This window comes from Nipponia nippon, unplaced genomic scaffold (genome assembly GCF_047370975.1).
Source record: "Nipponia nippon isolate SJK-2023a ecotype South Korea unplaced genomic scaffold, ASM4737097v1 scaffold_3, whole genome shotgun sequence".
Taxonomy (NCBI): domain Eukaryota; kingdom Metazoa; phylum Chordata; class Aves; order Pelecaniformes; family Threskiornithidae; genus Nipponia; species Nipponia nippon.
The window spans coordinates 126436214-126457989 of record NW_028262347.1 but is presented as its reverse complement, the minus strand read 5'-3'; the positions used below and the strand labels follow the sequence as shown (position 1 = coordinate 126457989).

The window sequence follows — 21776 nt, the reverse complement described above, 5'->3', positions numbered from 1 at the left end:
ACGGTGAGCGGGTCGGTACGCCAACCGGTTTTCATTCACTGCACACTGCGTGGTGCGGCGCGGTGCCTGGCAAAGCCGGGCGGTTGCAGCTGATGGTTATGAGGCTGCGTGAAGGCATGAATCACGAAAGCATCAAAATGCTGAAAGCTTTCTGAAGGCGAGCTGGACCCCCGGAGCCGGTGGGATGCTCCCTGCTAGCGCAGAGCCAGGGCTGGGACGAGCTGCAGGAACGCGGCCGTGAGACTCCTTTAAAACTGCAAAAGAGGCATTAAAAGGGGACCAGCTGAATCCAGACGTTTTACAGTGTCCCACTTTCCAGAATCAGTTTGGAGGTATTTATAATTCCCTAGGGAGTGTTTATCTTTACAGTGGTGGGGCTGAGGGTGAACCCACCTTTCCATGGTGGGTTTGGGGTCTCAGTGAGGATGAGGAGCGCCTTGGGCATGGCCACCGGCCTGGGGGCCTGGGTCGCCCCTGCCCACACCGGCCCCTGCCCGGAAGGGACCAGCACCGCGTGGCTCCGAGTCACTGGGTTCCTAACGAGCGTGTGCTGGGCTGGTGCCTGGGAACGAGAAGGGAGAGCGGGGCGGCGTGTGCTGGGATGCACCCGCGCAGGGGCCGGGGCAGGGGCCCGCTGCCCAGCACCCACCATCGAGGCACCAACAGCTATGGCTCGCTGCAATTTAGTATTTCACTGCACAACCCTGGATTTTGTCTCTTAAACTCGATAAAAAAGGCCCCCCAGGAACTTCAGGAGGTCTCTGATTTTTCTCTTTCATCCTCATCAGTACTCGGAATTCTTTATTACGGTTTTTGGCGCAACGTGCTGGCTTGCTTTAGCTCAGTGTAGAAAGCATGAACAAGGGCTCTTCCTCCTTCAAAAGAAGTGGTAAAGGAATGAGAAAAATCAATATATGAGCCTTAACTTGGCTCTCTGCAGAGCCCTCCGCCGGTGGTTGGCAGCCCTGTGCCCCGGCCTTGGCAGGGCTGTGCCCAGCTGCCGATTTGAGCTGTCCAAAGAAATTAGGGCCAAACAGAGACGGTGTTTGTGCCCCGGGTGGTTTCGTTTCCCGGAGGCTTTGGCCGCGTCAGGAGGTGGCTGGCTCTGCCGGACTCTGCTCGGCCCCCCCGGCACCAGGAGAGCTGCAGAAACGCTCTCAGCCCCGCTCCCTGCGTTAGGAGGCTGGGGCGACCGCGCAGCAGCGCCGGCTCCGCGCCTCCCGGGGCCCCACCTTTGGCAACTGGCTCCCTGATGGAGGAGATAAATGTAAAACCCCTTCAAAGGGGAAGGGGCAGCCAGATTTCAGCCCTCAGCAGGTGAGGTGAACGGAGGGACCAGCCCAAACCACTTCTGCAGGGCGAGGCTGGGAGAGGGGACACGTCTCCAGCTCCGGCCGGGGTCCCCGCTGCCCCGAGGTACCTTTCACGAACGCGCCTGGCTGTTGGAGACAGGGCTATTTGCAGGGCAGAGATCACAGAACTCCCCTTGCTCAGTGCTGCCGAGCTGGGGGTGCCCCTGTCACCCCACGGATGTCGGGGCAGCTGGGACAGGTCACTGCCAGCAGACTGTAACTTCTACCTTTCTCATTCCTCATGCAGTTTCCACCGCCATGACTTTAAAAGTCTAAAACTCTATTTAGAAAGAAAATAAATAGATGTTCAACAGTCTTGGTGCAACCAACAAATGAAATTATTTGTTTGAAATTAAATAAATTAAAATTAAATATAAAATATATGAACAAATGCACTTTCATATATGTTTGATGCAGGAATTACTGCAGGTCATTTCATTAAGCTATGAGACATAGATCATAATTAAAAAAAAAAAACAACAAAACACCAAAAAAGACCCACCAACAAAATTTACGACGTTACTGGACATTCATTTTCATCAAATGTATCCAGAGCTGCAGAACGGTACGATTTCACCTTTCACCTATGGCGTAGATGCTCGCTCCTGTTGCCACAACTCTTTTGTTCCCTTTCTCACTCCCTGCTTTCAGAGCGAGCTGGAAACGACAGCGTGACATTGCCCGAGGAGAATCTGCCTCCCAGACCCGTTACAGCATCTTCTGCCACATCTGCGTCTCGCAGGCACTGGAAGTGCTGTTGACCTAGTGGGAAAAATCAGACCACACTCACGGTATTTTAGCTTCATTCGCAAACCAGAGGCTTTCGGTGGGCAGGCCAGCTGCGTGACACCGATCCCGCCGAGCAGCTCTCGGCAGGCATGCCAGCTCTAAGCAGAAGGGCGGGATTCTCCCTTATTCCTACACAGCTAAGCAGCAGCCTCTTCTCATGGTCAACGGGGAGTACAGTAACCTGCAAGTCACGAACTGATGTTACAAACCTTCAGGCATAAAAACCCAAAGGAAGAAAACACAAAAATCAACTAAGCTGGATGAACCACTTCTGTCATTTTATGATTTCCAACAAAGTTTATTCAAAGCAAGGGACAGAAAACGAATGGCGAGCCATTCTGTTAGAGGTACATGCATAGCTTTGTGGCATAGAGGTTCACCTTTACTGTACATACCTTTAAATATAATAAGTGGGATATAATAACCTTTAAAAAAGAGTCTGTCGTATGCAACTGGCCTTCAAATGAGCCTTGTTATCCGTTACAAGACTTACACTCGGTTCTTGAAAAACTGTATAAATAATCTTTAAAAACCAAGCCTAACAGAAAGCCTACAGCACCGGCACGTCTGCTGCGGCTCGGGGTCCCCGGAGCAGCCAGCGCCCGCCCTGCCCCGGGGCGTGGGGCACCTGCACCCACCCCACTGATGCTGTGACCACTGCAGGGACAGACGGATGCGCCGCCGTCCCGCACAGCCGCGCAGGCTCACAGGCGCAGCGATGGTGACTCCCGGAGCATGGCCAGGGCTGCGCAGTGAGATGGCGTGGAGATCTGCTCGGGGGTGCTGCAAACAGATGAGATGCAACTCACCGTATTGAAACCATACAGAGTCAGAAGTGTTTATCAGTTAAAAGTCCTTCAGCTAGAAAGGGCAGTCATTGCTACTAGAAAGGAATGTATTCCGGCCAAAAATGCACCTTCATCTTCGTCCTGGCCACAAGCCAGCCAGCAGCACGGCTGAGCACGCTGCCGAGTGTACGCCTAGGTGCCCGCATGCACAAGGTAAGGGCTTTCCGAGTAGCTACTGAAGAAATGCAGACTGGGAGAAATCGAGATGGGAGCACTACCTCTCGGGAAGGTTACTCTATTTTCTACCTACAAGAAGGGGCTGGGGCAGCTGATGGATGCTTGGTTTTCATCCTGAGCTTGAGGGCGACCCACCGTCCCCTTCCTGGCCGGCCCCGGCCCCGGCCGGGCCCCAGCACGCCCCGGCAGCGGCGGGGACAGCCACGCCGGCACGCCGGCGGCGCGGGGGGAGAGCACGGCCCCTGGGCTGCCCCATCAGGACAGCGAGGTGATGTTGGACCGGCCACCCGGCGGGGCGATGATTTTCTGAGCCGTGCGTCTGGCAATGTGGTCGTCAGCCTGCGACCCTAGGGAAGAGGAGAGGCATGGGGGTAGCGTTGGCACGGTGTGGGAGTCCCGCTGCTTTAAATGCACAAATCATAAAACATTCCCTTTGTGGGAAATACTGGTCTTCTCATTCTATATAATTTTGGACACTACATTATCATAGTACAGTTTGGAATGGCTTTATTTGCCTGAACATCTTTATTTTCTATTGCGTCCTTCTGGAAAACATTGTAAGTGGCTTTCCTGTAAGTAAATAGTTTCTATATAATAAAATGTGGGACCTTATACATTTGTTAAACAATATGGGATCCATCTGATTTCAACCAGCTAAGAAAACAAAATTACTTAAGTCATTTTATGGCAGAGCATTGGCTTTCCAAGGTCCCTAAAGCTGCCGGACAGATTCCTGCAGGACACTGAGCTGAGCGACGCTGAATTGCTGCCTGCTTACACAGAAAGACTGAAGAAATTACCTTTTTGGTTCCTGAAAATGGAGTTAGTTGCCTAATCTCTGCAAACCCAACCACTCCTAACCCCCAGCTCTCAGAGGACGCAGCTGGGGCTGAAGCCCCGACCCCGCAGCAGCCATGGCAGCGTCCGCACCGACCCGGGCAGGGCGGCGGTGACACCCTCGCCCACCCCATCCTCCTGCTCCCCGCGGCTGCAGCCCCTGCCCCGTGGCGCCCGGCTCCCCCCGGCAGGCTTTGCGATGCACGCTCGCCAGTGCATTTACGTGGGTACTGTAAAACATTCTAGGAGATTTCTGCGCTGCATTTAGTCCCTAGGCTGCTGCAACGGAAGAATTGCTTTTTATTGAGCAAAAATTAAGGTTCTATTCCTCAGCTTTGCCCTGCCGCTCACACAAGCCCGGGACTTTGTGACACCCACGCAAACCAGCCCCCTCCCCGGCTCTCGGGGCCCCGGGCCCTACCAGACAAGCTGAACCCCGACTGGTGGAGGTTGCGCACGGGAGGAGCCTGGGCTTTGCCTGCACATGGCGCGATCCTGGACGCCGGGGTGGGGGCCACGGCTTTGGCGCTCGCAAGGACATCGTGGACCGGTCCGTCATACAGCCCTCTGGGGACGCCGTGGACTTCAGCCAGCTACAGGATGGGGAGTAAGAGACACGTACGGCACGTATTTACGCTCAGGTGAACAAGAACCGGGGCCAACACTATGGGTAATGACTCATTGCCCTTCTGTCTGTGCTTAACCCCGTCCTGAGGGTTTTGGGGAGACTGCACCCCCAAACAGACCAGACCAGATGCCTCCCCAGGGAAAGGGCAGCCCAGGCAGGACGGGGCAGCCAGCGGCGCTTCCCACCCTCAAGGCCAAGCGGAGGTGCTGCCCGGACCCCGCAGGCAGAGGTCCTGTCCCCCCGGGAAAAGGGACTCCCAGAGGTGGCCGGGGGGTGCCCGCCGTGCGAGGGGCCGAGCTGCCCTGAGGGCAACGCGCCCCAGCCGCTGTCACCCGCTGTGACCATCACGTCCTCCCACAGGGAGGATGAGCTCAGCCCCGGGCTGCGAGGGGAGCCAAGGCCGTAACGACTTCATTACCAGTGTTTCATCACGGATTTCCTTAAGGCTGTTTATCTTCCCAGTGACAGCCCTTTGACAACCACAGGGTCAGAAGGGACTTGTTCTGAAGATGAAAAGTGCTGGGTTTCAAATTAGAAAGGCACGGACTGATAGGTTATCAAGACGTATATAGCATTTTCTGTAGAAATTTTTCTTTCACATGACCTTTGTCTTCACCGTGCTGCATATCTTGTGAAGAAAATACCCTGCTCAGTGTTTTCCGGCACTTTCTTTGACTGTAGCTTTTGTCAAAAGCTCTGGTTAAATCAAGGATGCAGAGCTGGCACGGGCAGGCCTCCGGGTTGTTTGCAAAGTGCTGAGCGCGCCTGCCCGATCGCATTAACTGAACACACCAACCCCTCACCGCCTGGGCTGACACCCGGTTATCACCCCGCCAGAGCACCGTGCGTCAAGGTTTGTGCTCAGCAAACTCCGTCCTTTATGACAAAAAATAAGGCACGGAGTGTCTGCTTCCACAACGGACAGGGATGCAGCTTGACCGCGAACAAGGAGCCCAGGGACCCTCTGCCCCAGCCGACGGGACCGGCCAGCCTGCCCGGCCGCTCCTCTGTGTGTGAAGGCGGATGCGGGACGTGCCGGGGAAACAGAGGGGGCCACTGCCGGCGCCGCCAAACGAGTGGGGATGGCTGCCTGCCACCGGGCAGTGCCACGGGGGAGACCCGGCCTCCCGCCGGGAGCTGGCAGGGTCCCATCCATCCCCATCCCGCCGGGAGCTGGCAGGGTCCCATCCATCCCCATCCCGCAGGGAGCTGGCAGGGTCCCAGCCCCCCGGCCCCGACTCTGGAGGCACCCCCGGAGCTGGGGGTTACGGCCACAGCTGCCGGCGCCGCGGGTGCCTCTGCGGGTAATTGGGGGCGAGTGATTTCTGCTCTACCTTCGCCTACAATGCATAATGAAAATGTCTAAAACAACACATGGAAAAAGGAAGGAGGGCAGAGCGGATAAGAAGCATTTCACACATTTGCACATCTTCCTAAGAAAGCTGTGCGAGCACACTGAAGGATTTATCTTATTGTATTTGCATTAACTACCGAATGCTGCATCCATTAGTCTTTGACAGATGCAAAGCAGATACTGGTACTACAACAACATAAACTTTTCTAATACAGGTAGGAGAGGAATTCCTCCCTTCTACCTCAACGCAAAGCAAACAAACCCAGATTTGCTAGAAGTCATATTTTTGCTTTATAACTTTATAATAGGCAAATAGTACTAATAATATTAGTATTATTAGTTTTAATACTAAAATAGGCATTATTGATTAATGTGCCAAGCCACACACCAAAGCAGTTACACGGCAACATTACAAATTTCCAAGGCCTAAGAAGAAATAATATTAATAATATTCTTGTTTCTGTTGCCTATTCCATCAGGAAGCTTGCTATAGCAGCGACTGCAATACAATACTGCAGAGAGATTGCAACGAAAATAGGGGATTATTGCAAATAAAATTCTCCTTACCCTGTTTCTCGCCTTTATCCTTTTATAAACAAAATCAGGGAATGTCTTTCTAGGAATGAAGCGACCTGACCCCTGGGTGACAAACAGGTTTCCGTCTTCAAGAACAACTCTTCCTTGACTTATGACCACGGTAGGAACCCCGTGGCACTCTGTGCCTTCAAATATGTTGTACTCCACGTTCTGGAAGGAACCAACCAAGATATTCAACATGTTTAAGATTCAAGAAGAGAAGGTGACGGTCTAGCCAACTGTACGCCCACCCCCGGTTTTGCACACCGCTCGTCGTGCACAATTAGTTGTACTTAACTCACCCTTTACGTTTCAAATAATAAGGTTCTTCTAACTGGATGAACTGAAGCAAACTGGAATGGAGAAACTAAATCCTCAAAACACTCAGCACTTGCCCAGAAGACACGCAGCGCTCCTGCACCAAACTAGCCTTTTACTACCGATGAAGAGTGCTCTCCCTCCCAGCCCCAGAGCAGCTCTGCGCAAGCGCTCCATCGGGGAGAGGCGTTCTTGTCTTCTCTGCCAAGTCACTTCAAGTCTTCTACCAAAACAGGTATGGAACTCGGGCCTGTTTTGTGAGAAATGCAAAATCGTGCCACCTTCTCCAAATGCTCCCATTACTATCACTAACAAACTAGCAAAAAATAAACTTTGCAGTGAAAAAATATAGCGCTATAAAACTGCAAAAGTGAATTTTCTGGACCAAAAAATAACCCGTTCCTCTATTTTAAACAAAAGATCTGAATGTTTCAATCATAATGATAATTTTCTTCAATAAAAACCATTTTGGTGAAAAAACCCACATGGGTCAAAATGTTTCTACATTAACTTCCATCAGCGCTGTCGCCAGCATTCCTCACACCACCTCGCCCTCCTCCCTCCTTCAGCTGCAGCTTTCTGTCTGAGGAGCATGTTGGAAAGTAGTTGGGGGATGTTCATGGCCTGGAAAACCACGGCTAAAATGCCAGTAAGGTGCACCCGAATCTCTCCCGAACGAGTCACCCCGACGGACAGGCAGCGCCTGCGGGGGACAGGAGCACGAGCAGGAACGGGTCTGGCTCTTCGGGAAGGATGCCGATATATTAAACTGATGTAAAGCTGACATAAAACAAGTTCAGCACTTACTGTTTTTTAGTCCACAGCGAATACATTGATCTTAACATTTCTGTACCAGATGCAGACTGTCTCAGAGTAGTCACTGCTCCTCAGATACAATCCCTTTACAGTAACCAAAGAATATTTTCATTTGCCTGTATTTTTAATAGGAAATGCAAGGTCTTCATCACTTTATCCACATCAACAGCTCCTCCCTTGCTGAATGATCTGATCTTTCTGATCTGAAGAAATATATTGCTTTACTGCTCTCTTCTGACTCTAAAACCAGCTCAAGAAAATAATTTTAAAAGTATTTTACCAGATTGTGGGTTTTTGCCGAGATGATTTTAGTAGCCTTGGGGTTCCACAAAACCAAGTCTGCGTCGGCGCCCACAGTGACGCGCCCCTTCCTGGGGTAGCAGTTGAAGATCTTGGCAGCGTTGGTACTGGTCACCGCTACAAAATCGTTCTCGTCCATCTTCCCGGAGACCTGGGAGAGGGAAGGGAAGAAGGACCGTCACTGGGGACGCGCCCCGCTCCCAGCAGCGGGCAGCAGCCCTGTCCCCGTGGCCGGGCCCCCGCTCTCCCACCAGCAGGAACAAGGCACCAGGAGAAGAAATCGCAGGATGGAACCGCGGGACGGTGTGGTGTGAGGATCCACGCTGCGGCAGGGCTGCAGTCCTGGGGACAGGGGAGATGTGGGGGGCTCAGCCTTGTCCCTGTGGGCTAAATAATACAACAGAGGCTTTTAGTTCCCCTGGACTCTGTGAAATTTAAGGTCTCTGAAAAACAAGACCTTCGCTGGTAGGCTCCAACTCCCTGTACAGGCGTCTCACGTTCACCAAAGATGGTTAAGGATATTTCAATGAAAAAAGACTGGAAGTGAACCTAAATAGTGCTATTTATCACCTTTATTTATTACCTTAAGACAAATTCTATCTATTTTTAAACAAAGCCTACCTAAGACAGACTTCAGGGTGGCTTGGTTCCCAAGCTCCTGGAAGTCCACCCAGAGACGTCTGCTCCATGGGACGCAGGCTAGAGCCTCCCAGGGATGCTCCTGGGGAGGGCAGTGCACCGCTGTGCAGGGACATGGGACTCGGTCCCACCGGCCAGACGCTCGTGTACCGCAGCTCTCCCTCGGCAGCAGAGCACCTCTGCCCGGCGGACTCGGAGGCACCGTGGGAACCCAACCCCGCCGGTGGGTCCTGGCGCGACCGGGCAGCTGGCAGGCACGGCCATGGCCACGGCCACCAAGGGGGAGACGCCCTGTCCCTGCCCGCCTCCCCGGGCCTCCTGCAAGCACCAGGGAAGAGGAACGTCACGTCCTACCCTTAGGAAAATGTGTTGGAGAGACTTTCTCTCGCGGCTGCAAGCGAGAGCAGGAAGGATGATCCCCGTGCTGAAGCCTTTGAAGACACTCTGAAGGCATTCGAGTGTCACATTTTCTCTGATTAGCAAGCTCCTCTGAAGCAGCAGTCTAGACAATGTCACACCTCCTGGCTCGTCTGAATTAACAAGGACGCTGACATCACCTAGCACAAGCACTGCTCACGTGCGCTTGCATCCACAGCTTCCGAGCAACCAGCGTGATTTCAGTACCTACCACACACTTTTCCCAAATTATCGACATCCGCTCTTCGATGCCATTGGTTCCCTCGGGGATGAGGGTGAAGTTGTCCTTCCCCACTGCCTTCTGCGCGGTGGTGAAGGTGCAGTGAGCACTGCCTGCAACCTGCAGGTCCCCGCTAGGCAAAGCACAGCAGAGGAGGTCAGAGGAGGCACCCGAGGGCGCAAACAGCCTTCCCGGCCCCCCCCGCCCCCCCCCGCCCGGGACACCCCTCCTCGCGGCGGGCGAGAGCCACCCTCGCCGGGAGGACTGCGCGTGGCACTAACGGCTTGTGGGCTCGGTGCTCGGCCCGTTTGCTGCAGGTCGGTCTCACCAACACAGACTGTAAAGGCAGGCGACTTACGATCCGTAAAGCCCAAGGGAAGTCAAGTTAAAAGGCAATTTCTACAGGTACACAGACGCATCTCGCTCCACTAATTTATACACGAATTAAGCATTCAAATCACATAAAAGATGTAAACAGCAGCCTCATAAGCACTATTTATATTCTCTCCTAAACTGGCCATTATTTTTACTATTTAAGCCAACATTTTAATCTTTGTACCTTCCTTTTGAACCTCAGATTTTAGGAAATGGTTCTCCAAGCACGGTTCTTTTAAAGCAAGGGTATGGTTAAATAAGACAAGATCCTGGATAAACCCGAATGTTCTGTGCTATCCCATCCTACAGGGGGAGGACCGGGATCCATGCTGGCAGGCAGGGCACGGCAGGGCAAGAAGAGAACTGAGCCCGTGTAGCTTGACGAGCCTGGAGCACGCCTCCAGACGTGCCAGCGCCGCGCGAGACTGAACTACGCTTGTATCCTACTGCCTCTTTTAAGAAAATACTAAATGTATTGAGATATCTTTATATACTATGGAAGATATATTAACATGAAATATTTTTCTCTTGTTAACAACTGTCTATCCTTCTAGGGAAAAAAAATAATCACATTTCAGGGAATTCTAAGAAATGTTTATTTCTTCTTTAAAATATATATTGAATGCAATTCTTCTACAATTATCTGGATCCATAAACACCTCTTATCCCATTTCAAAAGTTCTTCATGCGTTACTTCTGGACCTGATTTTTCTAACTCCACCCATACCAAACTGTTAACGCCGCCGGTGCTGCTCCGCAGGCTGTGATGCTGTTAAGGCCGAGCTGCGGGCACCCGAATGCAAACCCTCCGCTGTGAATGAATCCCCACTTCTACGGATTGCCTTCTGCAAGGCGGCGGTGACAAATTTAGCGCGTATTTGCTGTGAAACGTGAAACCCTGGCCCATGGCAAAGCTCCAACCGCGATTAACAGCTTGGCGGCTGCGTCCCTGGATACAGCCCCAGCACGTGGGTGTTTGTATTTTCCTGTCCGCTTGTACCTCCCTGTCCGCTTGTACCTCCCTGTCCGCTTGTACATTCCTGCCCGGCCTGGGCGGCCAGCACCCGCTTGGTCCGTGCACAGCTCCAGAGACACTCCTGCTGGCCCGGGGCTTTGCTGCGCAACTCAATACATCGAAACAACTCTGCATGGTGACGTGCCCTAAAAGCTTATGTTTCACACATTTTAAAATCTTGCAAATGCCCAACACCACTTCCGATAAAATCCTTCTTTTTGCTTTAATGCTAAAGCAGCGCAGGAGGCTTTCCCCAGGACACAGCGAGGCAGAGCGGCAGCGACCGCTGTCCCTCCCGTGCCGGGGTGTCCTGGCCATCCCGCGGGACGCTGCGCCTTCCCCCTCTCCGGTTCTGCAGGAGGAACTGGGCGGCACGAGCCTGATTTTTACACAGAAAACCTGGTAATTATCACCTGGCTTCACCAAAGCCTAATTTAGACTCTTTTTGAAAGAGTCACCTGGCTCCTTGCTCAAAACCCCAAAGATTTATTCTTTTGGTATGGAAAAGTGCAGCAAGTGACAGATTATTTTTCCTACTGAGATTATAATACCAAGGGGAAGGCCGAACTGCATGCTAGCCTTTGCTGGGGGTGCCCCCGGCACAGGGGGTCTGTTACCCACCGGCGACGCCGTTACCGTAAACGGCATTCAAACAAAGGCAGGCGGGATGCGAATGTGACGGACGCGCTCAGGCAGCCGTGCCGACAGGGAACTCACCAGGACAAGAGGGAGGCGAGATGATCCGGCGTGGTGGGGTCTGGGCTGATGGGGGGGGACGTGACGAAGGCTGCAGCTTTGGCCCAGTTTTTACTCCAGTAGTGCGACCCGTCGGCGCCCAGGCTGGCGGTAATGGGCTCTCCGTACACAACCGTGCCTAGGGAGCAATCAGTTAACCAGTGCAAACGTGCCGCGTGTCCTGCAGCCTCTTTCCACGCAGTGACAATACTGCAGTTAACGATACAAGGCAGTTTCACTCATCTTCAGAGCTCTCAGTGTTTCAGCTTTTTAAATTCACGTTAATCCCTCAGATTATCTCATACGACTGGGAGATGCTGTCAAAACAAGTTCTGAACCCATCTATTTTCTCCTTAGAACAAACACACATTCGTATCTGCAGACCACCGCGCCTTCCTCTACACCCAAGCTGAGTCTCCGGCAGAGTCTCCTGGCTGGGGACAGAGGTGGCTGCGGACCCCTGCCTGGCCCTGGGCACGGCCTTCTGCCTTGCTCCCCGCAGGATTGCTTCCACCTCTTCCCACTCCACCCCCAGTTTGAATTTGGAACTTGCTCCAGGTCCAGTTATCACCTAGTGCAGACAAATGATTGGAAGTGAATTATTTCCTTTTTTTCAGCTGCATCTACTGAGATTCAGGTGTCAAAGTTTCAAGCACATCTCCTCAAATCCTTCCAGCTCAGAGCAATTAGCGCTGGCACACTCTGCGAAGACAAGCCAACACCACGTTTTAGCACCCTTAAAATGTGAGAAAACTTGGGTGATAACGAGTTCTTAAACCTTGGAGCCAGAATGATATTCCTGGACACATTTGAATAGACTCAATTAGCGGGCACATATAAAACAACGCTTTACCTTTTCGCTTTGCTTGAGCTAACACATCTGCTGCACCTCTGCTCATTATTTTGGTGATGTACAAGGGGCAGTTGGCCTGTTTCGCGATGGTAATTGCACGGTACACCGCCTCCGCTTCCACCTGCGGACACCAGAGCACAGGCAGAAACGTCTCAGGGCACCTCTGCTACAGCCGCAGCGGCTGTTCCAAACCCCTGGGTAGTTCTCTGAAGGACTGGAGACGTTACCTCCTCGGGGCGGCTGAGGACGTGCCCTTCTGGCCCGGTAATCCCGAGTTCCAGCAGCCTCTTTTGCTCCTAGGTGGACAAAGATGAACAAAAGAGCAGCCAGTGATGTGAACAGCCTGTCCGAAGCAATGCGGGACACAAAACACCTTTTCAGAAGTACCTGAAGGATGACGGAAATTTGTGAACATGACTAGGTGATACCATTTATACCTGTGACGCTCCATAAACTGCTGCAACTACTTCCTAGTAGACCCGCCTCATGCTATGGAAGCATTTCTGGACTGGGAACTGCTGTGTCCCAGCAGTACCTTTGGACCTTCCCCACTCTTCAAACCCAGCTCTACTTCTGGAGGATGTGGGATGTTAAACCCATCATCGCTTACTCGAAGGCTGTGCTAGGTATGATGCACGGCTACAGGAAAGGAACCGATGCTTCCCCCAGACCTGAAGCTGCTCTGAGAAGCCCACGGAGGAAGCAGAGACGGGTGCGAGGCACGTGAGACTGTCAGCGGGGCACAGTCGGTGCCACCTCTCCAGAGCTTCCCCCGGTCAGTCATACAGCCTCGGCCACGTACCTTCCCCATCCTCGGGGCACTTCGCCATGCAGCAGCGGGGACGTGGCTCAGACCAAAGGCTGCTGCTGTTCACCCCCTCGCAGTTCTGGGGGGCGGCAGCAGCGGGAGGGGAGGTTTTGCCCGGCCACTGGCACAGCCGCGAGCCCCAGCACAGGGGCTGAAGCCAAGCAGCCCCACCTGGCTGCGCCCACCTCCGCTGCCACCCGGCTCCACTGCGCGGGCAGCACCAGCTCCCCCGAAGAGCAGCACACTCGGTCCCTGCTGCCGCAGCCTCACATCGTGTTGGGCACGAATCAAGTCCCCGCAGGGACTCCGTGTTAGCTGGGACCCCACGCTGAGAGGCTGGAGCGAGCACTGGGCTGCACCCAGGTTACGCACGCTGTCTTTGGAAGCAGATGTCTAGCAAGCACCTCATCCAGCTTCCTTTCTGTGATGTTCTGTTCCATGTAATGCTCCCCCTTAGCTGGCATTAGATGCAAGGACATTATTCAACACTACCGACCAGATCTTTCAGGTGTTTTTCAATAACTCCCAGAATAATCTTCTCCATAATTTTGCCAGGCACGGAGGTGAGACTTTAGAGCATCCTGCTCTTAGAGGATGCCTATTTGTCCATCCAGTGTACTCCTATTGCAGATATCCTTCGAGTTTGTCCCCAGGGCTTGAGCGTAATCACGCTGGCAGCTTAAAAAAGTACTTCTGAAGATAGCGAACTGCTGGGGATCACATTATGTTTCACAGCCAGCTGAAGAAAAGGTTTCTCAGATAAAATCCCAGGGAAGTAGGAATTAGCCTTTATCCTGTTTGTTCAAATAAGCCCATTTGAAGGACTGGGATCCTGCTTTCATTTTAAACTCTCCTCCCACGCCAGACTGAACACTTGCACGACCATGAGCTAAAAGGAACTGCAAGTCTAGGTCTACCTTGTATCACCACATTGCAGTATGTATCTGAGATTTTCTTTTCTAAAGGTAAAAAGGAAAAATAATGAATGTGAGCCAAGTCTGCAATACCAAGGAAGTTCCCGAGTACCATTTCTGGAGAGAAATATTGCCAAGTGTAATGTACGTTATTTCAAAAGATCCAAACCTCTTTATTTCCTCAAGTACTCAAGACTTCTAAACAAGATAGATAATGTGACGAAGCGTCACTTAAGGCAGCCAGTCATCCTTCAAGAAGCCCCAAAACGTACTTGTTGGGAACCACTGAACAGTCCTTGTAAAGGTTTCTGTGATGACACCCACGTGTGCGCAAGGACTTGGGAGGATGCTGCCGATTTTAGCAGGTGCCCCCACCCTCCTGCACGCTCTTCTGTCTGCGCACGCCGCCGCCGCGGGGCTCCTGGCAGCCCTGCCCCTCCGGGCCTGGTAATCAGCTTACAGCGGAGAGCAGACCCCGATCCCCCGGCGCGTGGGTGGAGGCGCAGGGGCCGGGCACGGGAGCACCGTTTCTCCATTCCCCTGCCTGCTGCAGGGCTCGGTGCCCACCCGCGTGGGCCGACCAAGGCTGCTCCGCTGCAAGGCCACAGGCTCAAGTCGGCTCGGCTTTTGCCGGAGATCTCAGAGGTGAGCGACCAGGGCTATGCCCTGCTGACAGCGGACACCGAGAAGTGCTCGCTGGTCCTCTCCCCAAAGCAACCGGGTGTCACAGCAGGCTGCGCCTCCTCTCATCTGCACCAATCCCTATTGAATTTGCAGCACCAACTGAAGGCTAAAAGCGTGCTGGCACTGCTCCACCTTCCACGAGACACTACAGCCCATCCATTAAAGTCAGCACTTTGCCTTAAATCAAAATACTCGGGTCAACCTTTAATTTAAATGAATATAAATACTGTACCTCATCTATGATGTCTCCGTTTTCAGCGTGCACTTGGGCAATGGCCCCCAGGTCTCGAATAATGCAGAATATTTCATACATCTGCCAAGAGACAGTGGGTTGCCCAGCATCAGGTAACTCACAGTTCACGCTCGCAGGGGGGGTGACGACGCTCCCCGGGCGCTGGCTCGCTCCGTTACCTGGCCATCGGTGCACTGAAGTTTGTCTTTGTAGGCCATAAAAACCAGGAAGGAGTTCACACCTCGAGAAAAGAAAATGACGTGTGTGTGTTTATCGTCAGGGCTGAGAACTCAGTGACGGCACGGGCCGAGCAGGGCGCATTCGAGCCCCTGGGGGTCTGTGCTGGCTGGGGTCAGACCGAAAGCAAAGCAAGGCGAAGGGCTGAGACGGGAACCGTCCCCACAAGGACTGAGCCCCAAAGTGTGGGAGCCATGAACGACAATACACCCCTGCCGTTGGATGCACCCGAACCAAAAAACACCCAACCCAAAGCCCGTTTCTGATGTTAGGTACCCTCTGTAACCTGGTCCGAATGCACAGAATCGAACGCATTGCTCCCAAGCTGAGTTTTCCCTTCAGTGCTGGTTTCAATTTATGGTTTATCCTCAACTTCTTTCTGGTCTTCTCTCTTGTCTTTGAATTAGTGCATTAGTGCTAAGACTAACTGACAGCAAAAGATGAGATTCTCTAGTATCAGAGCGCTGTTATTTAGTGTCCTGTTATTTAGGCAGAGGAATAGATGGGCAGTGCTTTGCATACAGCATGGCACGCAAGCCTGATTTCTATCGTTTCTATCTAACGTAAAGGATGATTCATGAAGCACTGAGTCAAAGCCAGAGAATTGCTACTGTATTTTATATGATAGAGGCAACAACTAATCCCAAACTACGATCAAATTACAAATAAACTGCATTTCATGTGAACATACACATGAAAAATACCCGGTATAAGCTTGCCATAGCTACATTACTTCAGCCATTCTGCATTTTAATAGGAAATTCACTGCAAATTTCTATGTTAATTGACCAATTAAGCCCTTGCTTGCAAGACTGCAAATTACACTGAAGTCATTTAGCTCTACATTAGCATATCTGAAAGCAAAGCGTAGTTTTCAAAACATGGAAATAAGCATTAATGAAATGCATGAATTCCTGCCGCATGGCCTGATTTCCAGTAAGCCATGTCCAGAGGATACTCAGGATGTGCAGGAATTACAGGCACAAACGGAATCTCTACGGAAAGCCTAAAGCTTAGCTCTGTTCTATAAGCCGCATCTTGAATGTTTTTATTCCAATGCTTTTCCGCACATCAGGCAGCAGAATCAGGGCGCCCGACACTATTCCTTTCATTTCCAAAGTCAGTTTTCAAGACTGGGCTGTGAATTGCCCAAAGGTGAGAGCCCACGAACAAGGTGTTACGGTGTGACTCGGGTGTCGGTACCCCTGTGCACACCCTTCTCCCGACGGCAAAGGACGGGTAGCTCACACCGCGGCAGCGGAGGAGCGCGGTCCCCTCCCCGTGCCCCATTCCCCACCGGGTAAGAGGAGTAGGGCAGAGCAGCAGTAACTACCACAGCCTACCCTGCGGCGACTTGCCTACGTGCTGTACTGCAGCAGCTGTGACACGGGGGTTTCTGTGGGGTTGTTGCCAGAATACCGCTCTTCCCCTCCTTACCCTTGTCCTTCACCAGGGCCTCCAGCTCCTCCTTCAGGCTCTCGTGCCAGCGAGGGACGTCAACGTGCAGCGAGTAATCGCAGCAGGCCTGGCTGTCGGCGCTCCCGCGCCACTGCTCGTAGGCAGCCAGCAGGCTCGTCCCGGCGTCCGGGCAGACGTGGTCAACTGGGGAGACACTGCACAGCGTTAGCAGCCCTGCCGGGCAGGGGGCTAGGGAATACCCGGGCAGCGCAGCCGCCAGCAGCCTTCTTGGGCAAGACTCTACTGCTGTGAAAAGGAGACGTTTTAATACTAATTCATTTTTATAGCACTGATTGAAGATGAAGGATAATAAATTTCCCAGATAAAGTGTGACAAATGGAACAAACAAACTCCACATCATGGCTGTTATGATGCTTTTTTTTCACACAGCCAACCCAGCACAGCATCTGCGCGAGGCCGGTGACCAAGGCACGTCCTTGCACACTTCTGCACAGCTCCCTGGGCATCTTCCGCGGGCAGCCACCCGCAGCCCATCAGTTACTGCACTTCTCTTTGGTCCTACTCCCTACAGCACTGGCTACGAGACCGGGACAGAGCTACGCCAGGACGGGGTGAGACCGGGCCTCCAGTCACGTCCTACGGCGGGCCTCGCGGCCAGAACAAGAGCAAAACAGAAACCAAAATTACTTTGCATTACCACAAAAACGGAACCCGTGCTCGCAGAGCTGAAAAGCTCTCATAAAAACACATTCACAAAGCTATTAAAAACATATTAAAAGGTGTTTAAAGTTTTCTTCTATTTTATTCTCTTACGAGGTGAAGCAGGAATAACTATATATGTTTAATATATGTGTATAGCAATGGAAGGAGGTTCTGAAAGGCACGTAGTATGTTTTAATTAGCTAGGTAATGCTCTGATTTCTACAGCAAAAATTAACATTTCTCTGCTATGAGGGTGAATAATCTCTGCAATGATAAAAGGCCCAATGTATTTTGCTAAACGATGTTCTACTTAGAAGTCCGTTAGAAGGGTGCTCCGTCTTACTGATCATTGTGGTGCCTCCTGCCAGGGCTGCTTTCGTGCCTTGGTAGAAGTCATCAGCAGAGGTCATCCCCATGACGGGCGTCCGCAGCCTGGTGTGCACATCTATGCCCCCTGGCATCACGAGCTGACCGTAGGCGTCAATCGTCTTTACGCCACCAGGAACAATCAGGTTTTCTCCAATTTGTCTGAAAGTGATATTAAGATCTCCTGTTAATTGGCAACAACTTTTCAGTGAAGATACTAAACCAACTTGCAAGTAGTGCTCGCGGCAGGCAGGCGTGTGCTGCCCGGGCCTCCTCACTCCGCAGGGCCGGGTTCTGCCCCGGGAGCAGAAGCTGGACGCGGGGAGCGCGGTGTGCTCGGAGCGGGGCCGCAGAGCCGGGCTCTGCGGGAGAACCCCGCGGGTCCCACCGCACCGGCCCAGCAGCACCCACCCCATCCCATCCCATCCCGGCTCCAGCACCGGCTCGGCAGTGCTGGGACACGTCAGGCCACCGCCTGAGGGGCCCAGCTCGGAACAGAGGAGCTGCTGAGCTCTCAGTGCCAGACTCTGCACCCTGCCTCCGAGCCGCCCCTTCGGGGAGCTCAACCCGGCCCCTCGCTCCTCTCCCGCACACCTTACAGAGCACAAGCCGCCGCCGCTTCATGCACCTTTCCAGCCACAAAAGCACACTAATGCAGCTCTGTCTCGACACTGTTCTAAAAAACTGTCCTTGTTTTTCAAAAAGGGAACATATTTCCAAGAGAAAAATGAGGGAAAGGAACCTTGTTCAAATTCCAGGGCACTGTATCATGCTTGGAAATTACATTATAAAATATAAATTTTTAACTTACTTTATTAAACCGTCTTCCACATAAATGTCTGCATAAAATGACTGATCATCGTTGACAATTTTTCCTCCTTTGATTAGAAGCCGGTCACTCTAATGGAAAGAAACCCACACTTTTTGTAAAGATTACTTTATTTAGATGCTACTTTACTCATTATGAGCTTTCATTAAGTCTAGGACTTAATATTTGCCCTTCAATCATACCAGTTGAGTTTAACATCCAAACTATGCTACACCAAAGCCCAACTGCACTGTGCAAAGGAAACGGTAGGCAATTGCCAGTTGAGGGGAGGGCAGGCTCCTAGGGAGCGCGGTGCCCAGGCAGCGCAGCCGAGCCGACAGCTCGGGGCGGGGGACAGCCCCCGTTTCAGGTCCGAGCCGCGCGCCTCTGAGCGGGGCCGGCCGAAGGCAGCGTGCCGCAGCTCCCGCTGGCCCGAGGCCCACAAGAGCTCCTCCAGGGCAGGGTCAGGGACTGACCGAAGTTCTCCGCACTTCTGTAAGGTTTGCAGGATAACAGCCTGCAGCTCAGCCACGTATCTGCCGCCTCCATCAGCTCCAGTTACGGAGACTTTTAAGTGCGTGTTATTAAGCTGGTAATTTATTGATGTTTGGTAGTTTTCAGTCTTGTGAGACAGCTAATGCCTCGAGGACCCTCCTCACTTCAAAGCGAGACAGTGGCACAGTTGTCAGATTCGCAGAATCTTTAACCAGCAATATTAGAAAGCAGTGGCATTTATGTAAATGTGGAACCGCAGCCTCATTTAAGAGGATTCCTTCCCCACTCTTTGGTGTTGCTAGAAAAATTATTACCAAGGCTAAAACGGGCAACACAAAGAGCACGGCCTTAGCACAAGAACAACCGAGGGATGCAAGAGCACGTGGCAACACAGCCCAGGAGGCGACTTACAACACAGCAACGTGTGCGGATGCAAAACAGCCTGGGAAACGTGTGGGGGTCTCCTTTTAAAGAGCCTCGCTGGCATATAAAAACAACTACTGAAGAATTGTATTGTTTTTTAAAACTATCAAGGCTTTTATTGCATCTTTATTGTTTTCCATTGTCCCATAAAATCAATCAAAAGAAGCCTCAGTGTTGGCTGCCCCATGGGAGAGCCCTACGGCCCCCCCCTCGCGGGGCCCATCCTCACCCCATCCCCATCCCCATCCCCATCCTCACCCCATCCCATCCCCACCCCGGCCGTGCCGCTCCAGCCCCAGCCCCAGCCCCGCGGCGCCGCTCCCGCAGCAGGGGAGCGCGGCTCGCCGCTGCCTCCCGCAGCCCCCGGGATGTTTTCAAGGGAACTCAGCCAGGAACCGGCAATACGGGGGTTTCGGGGGGAGCATCGCTGCCTGGAGATCCTTCCCTACTCCTGCCGAGGAGCCCCGGCAGCAGGGAGGGGAATCCCCTGCGGGCCCGGCGCCGCTCGGCAGCGGCGGGGAAGGCGCGGGGGCCCCGGCGGAGGCGGCCGCTGCGCTCCCGGCCACCGGGGCCCGGGGGCGACCCGAGGGCGGGCAGGGGCCCGGGCCCGGGCAGGCGGCCCCCCCCCCCCCCCCCCCCCGCCCAGCCCATGCCGCCTGAAGAGGCGTTTCGGAGAGGGGAGCGAGGGGGGCGGCGGGGCCGCCCCGCGGCCGCGGTGAGGGTCGCGCCTGCCTTTGTCCCCGCGGGGCGGCCCCGCCAGCGGCACCCCGGCTGCGCCCCGGCCGGCGGCAGACAAAGCGCCGGGGCCGCCGGGCTCAGGCCGGGCCGCGGCCAACAAAGGGAGCGGCGGAGCCGGGGGGGGGGGCGCCCCGCCGCGCCCCCTGCCCGGGAGAAACGGCGGCTCCGGCAGCGCTGGCCGCGGGCGCCGAGACCCCCCCCCCGGCGGCGGTAGAACCCCGCCGCTCCCCGGGGCTCCGGGCCCACGGGCGGCGCGGAGCGCCCGCGCCATCACCGCCGGCTGGCGGGGACCCCCGACCCGCAGCCCCGGGGGTCCCGCCCGCCCCAGGGGAGCCCCTCACCGTGATGCGGGGGACGCTCTTCTTGCCCTGGTGCGACATCTTCCCGCCGCGCTCCGCCTGTCCGTGCGGGTGTGCGTGTGTCTGTCCGTGCGTCTGTGTGTGTCTGTGCGTCCGTGCGTGTGCCCCTGCCTGCGCCCGTCTCTGCGCGTCCCTGCGTGCGTGCGCGCCCCCCGCCGCCGGCTCCCCCCGCCCGCCGCCGGCCCGGGGCCGCGCTCCCGGCGCTGCAGACAAAGCCGGGCCCGGCGGGGGAAGGCGCGGAGCCCCCGGCTCGGTCCCGCAGCCCCAGCCGCCCCGCGGGCCCGGCGGCGGGACGGGGCGCGCAGCCCTCGCCCGGTGCCGCGGAGAGGGGCCGGGGGCCGGGAAAAGTTGCGTCCCTCGGAGGAGAAGCGGCCGCTCGCCGCCCCTCGGGCCGTCCCCTGCGAGCAGCCGCTCCGCCGGCCTGGTCCCGGGGCTCCCGCGGGGCTGGGACGGGCCGGGAGCGGGACGGGGAGGGCCGGGAGCGGGCCCCCGCTCGCCCTCCCGGCGGGGTCTCGGCCAGGGCGGCTCCGCGCTCCGGCCCGGGCTGCCCACCCCGCGGGCCGAGAGGGGGCGAGGGCCGCCGCCAGCCCACGGGGGCCCGGGCTGCCCCATGCCCGCCCCGGGGAGGCCAGGGCGGCGAGGAGGGAGCCGGCGCCGGCCCCGGCCCCGGCGCAGCCGCCCTTACCTGCGGGCGGCCGGCGGGAGGCTCTCCCGGGCCGGCGGCCGCCGGGGGCGGCGCGGCGGGGCCGGGGGGGATCCCGGGGCGGGGGGCGCCGAGCGAGGCGAAGTCCAGCGTCTTATTGTCGAAGGCGTCCTCCACGCTGCAGAACATCCCGCCGCGCTTCTGCCGCGGCCGCGGGCTGCCGGCGCCCAGCCCCGCGAAGCAGGCGGGCAGCGGCTGCTCCCCCCGCCCCGCCATCGCCCGGCCCCGCCGCAGCCGGCCCGGCCCGGGCAGCCGCGCAAAGCGCGTTTAAAGCAGGCAGGGCCCCGCCGCCCCGCCCGCCCCGGCCCGGCCCCGCCTCGGCCCCGGGACCCGCCTCGGCCCCGGGACCCGCCTCGGCCCCGGGACCCGCCTGTCGCTGTCGCATCTCGCCCGGCCTCGCTTCCCCCCGCCGCCTCTGCAGGTGCCGGGCTTGGTCCCACCCGCAATTAAGCCGTGAGACAACGAGAAAAGTTAACACTCGGCGCGGGAGGAGGTAAGTCCCGCTGCCCTGGGTCTGCCGGGGCAGTCTTCATTCACGACTTAATCCGTTTTTCAACTTAAAAAGTGCTTAAAAAATTACTGCATTACCAAACAAACCCCAGCGAAGTGACTGTAACTGATCAAAGGCTTCCTCTGTGC

At 55.1% G+C, this 21776-nt stretch overlaps 1 protein-coding gene across 2 annotated transcripts; it reads right to left on the bottom strand.

Moving 5' to 3' along the window:
- Positions 1-1861: 1861 nt before the first annotated feature.
- DPYSL4 (dihydropyrimidinase like 4) lies at positions 1862-21359 on the bottom strand. Of its 2 annotated transcripts, none has more exons than XM_087764462.1 (14): positions 21120-21359; positions 18423-18511; positions 17589-17773; positions 16562-16726; positions 15067-15128; positions 14888-14968; positions 12477-12545; positions 12250-12370; positions 11379-11535; positions 9263-9404; positions 7976-8146; positions 6553-6732; positions 4425-4596; positions 1862-3513 (listed from the first exon to the last, which is right to left on the bottom strand). In XM_087764462.1, exons 1-14 carry the CDS (start codon positions 21351-21353, stop codon positions 3422-3424), a joined length of 1920 nt encoding a protein of 639 aa, XP_087620588.1. In that variant the 5' UTR covers positions 21354-21359; the 3' UTR covers positions 1862-3421. The 2 variants fall into 2 exon arrangements, with proteins under 2 accessions (XP_087620588.1, XP_087620589.1); XM_087764463.1 differs by lacking the exon at positions 21120-21359 and adding an exon at positions 20417-20560.
- Positions 21360-21776: the final 417 nt, after the last annotated feature.

Excerpts from the sequence above, each read along its gene's own strand:
- DPYSL4 (XM_087764462.1), bottom strand. The coding sequence starts at position 21,353 with ATGGCGGGGCGGGGGGAGCAGCCGCTGCCCGCCTGCTTCGCGGGGCTG. Across the intron at positions 14,969-15,066 it reads TTCAGTGCACCGATGGCCAG|ATGTATGAAATATTCTGCAT; the intron begins GTAACGGAGCGA and ends GTCTCTTGGCAG. Across the intron at positions 12,546-14,887 it reads ACGGAGACATCATAGATGAG|GAGCAAAAGAGGCTGCTGGA; the intron begins GTACAGTATTTA and ends TTGTCCACCTAG.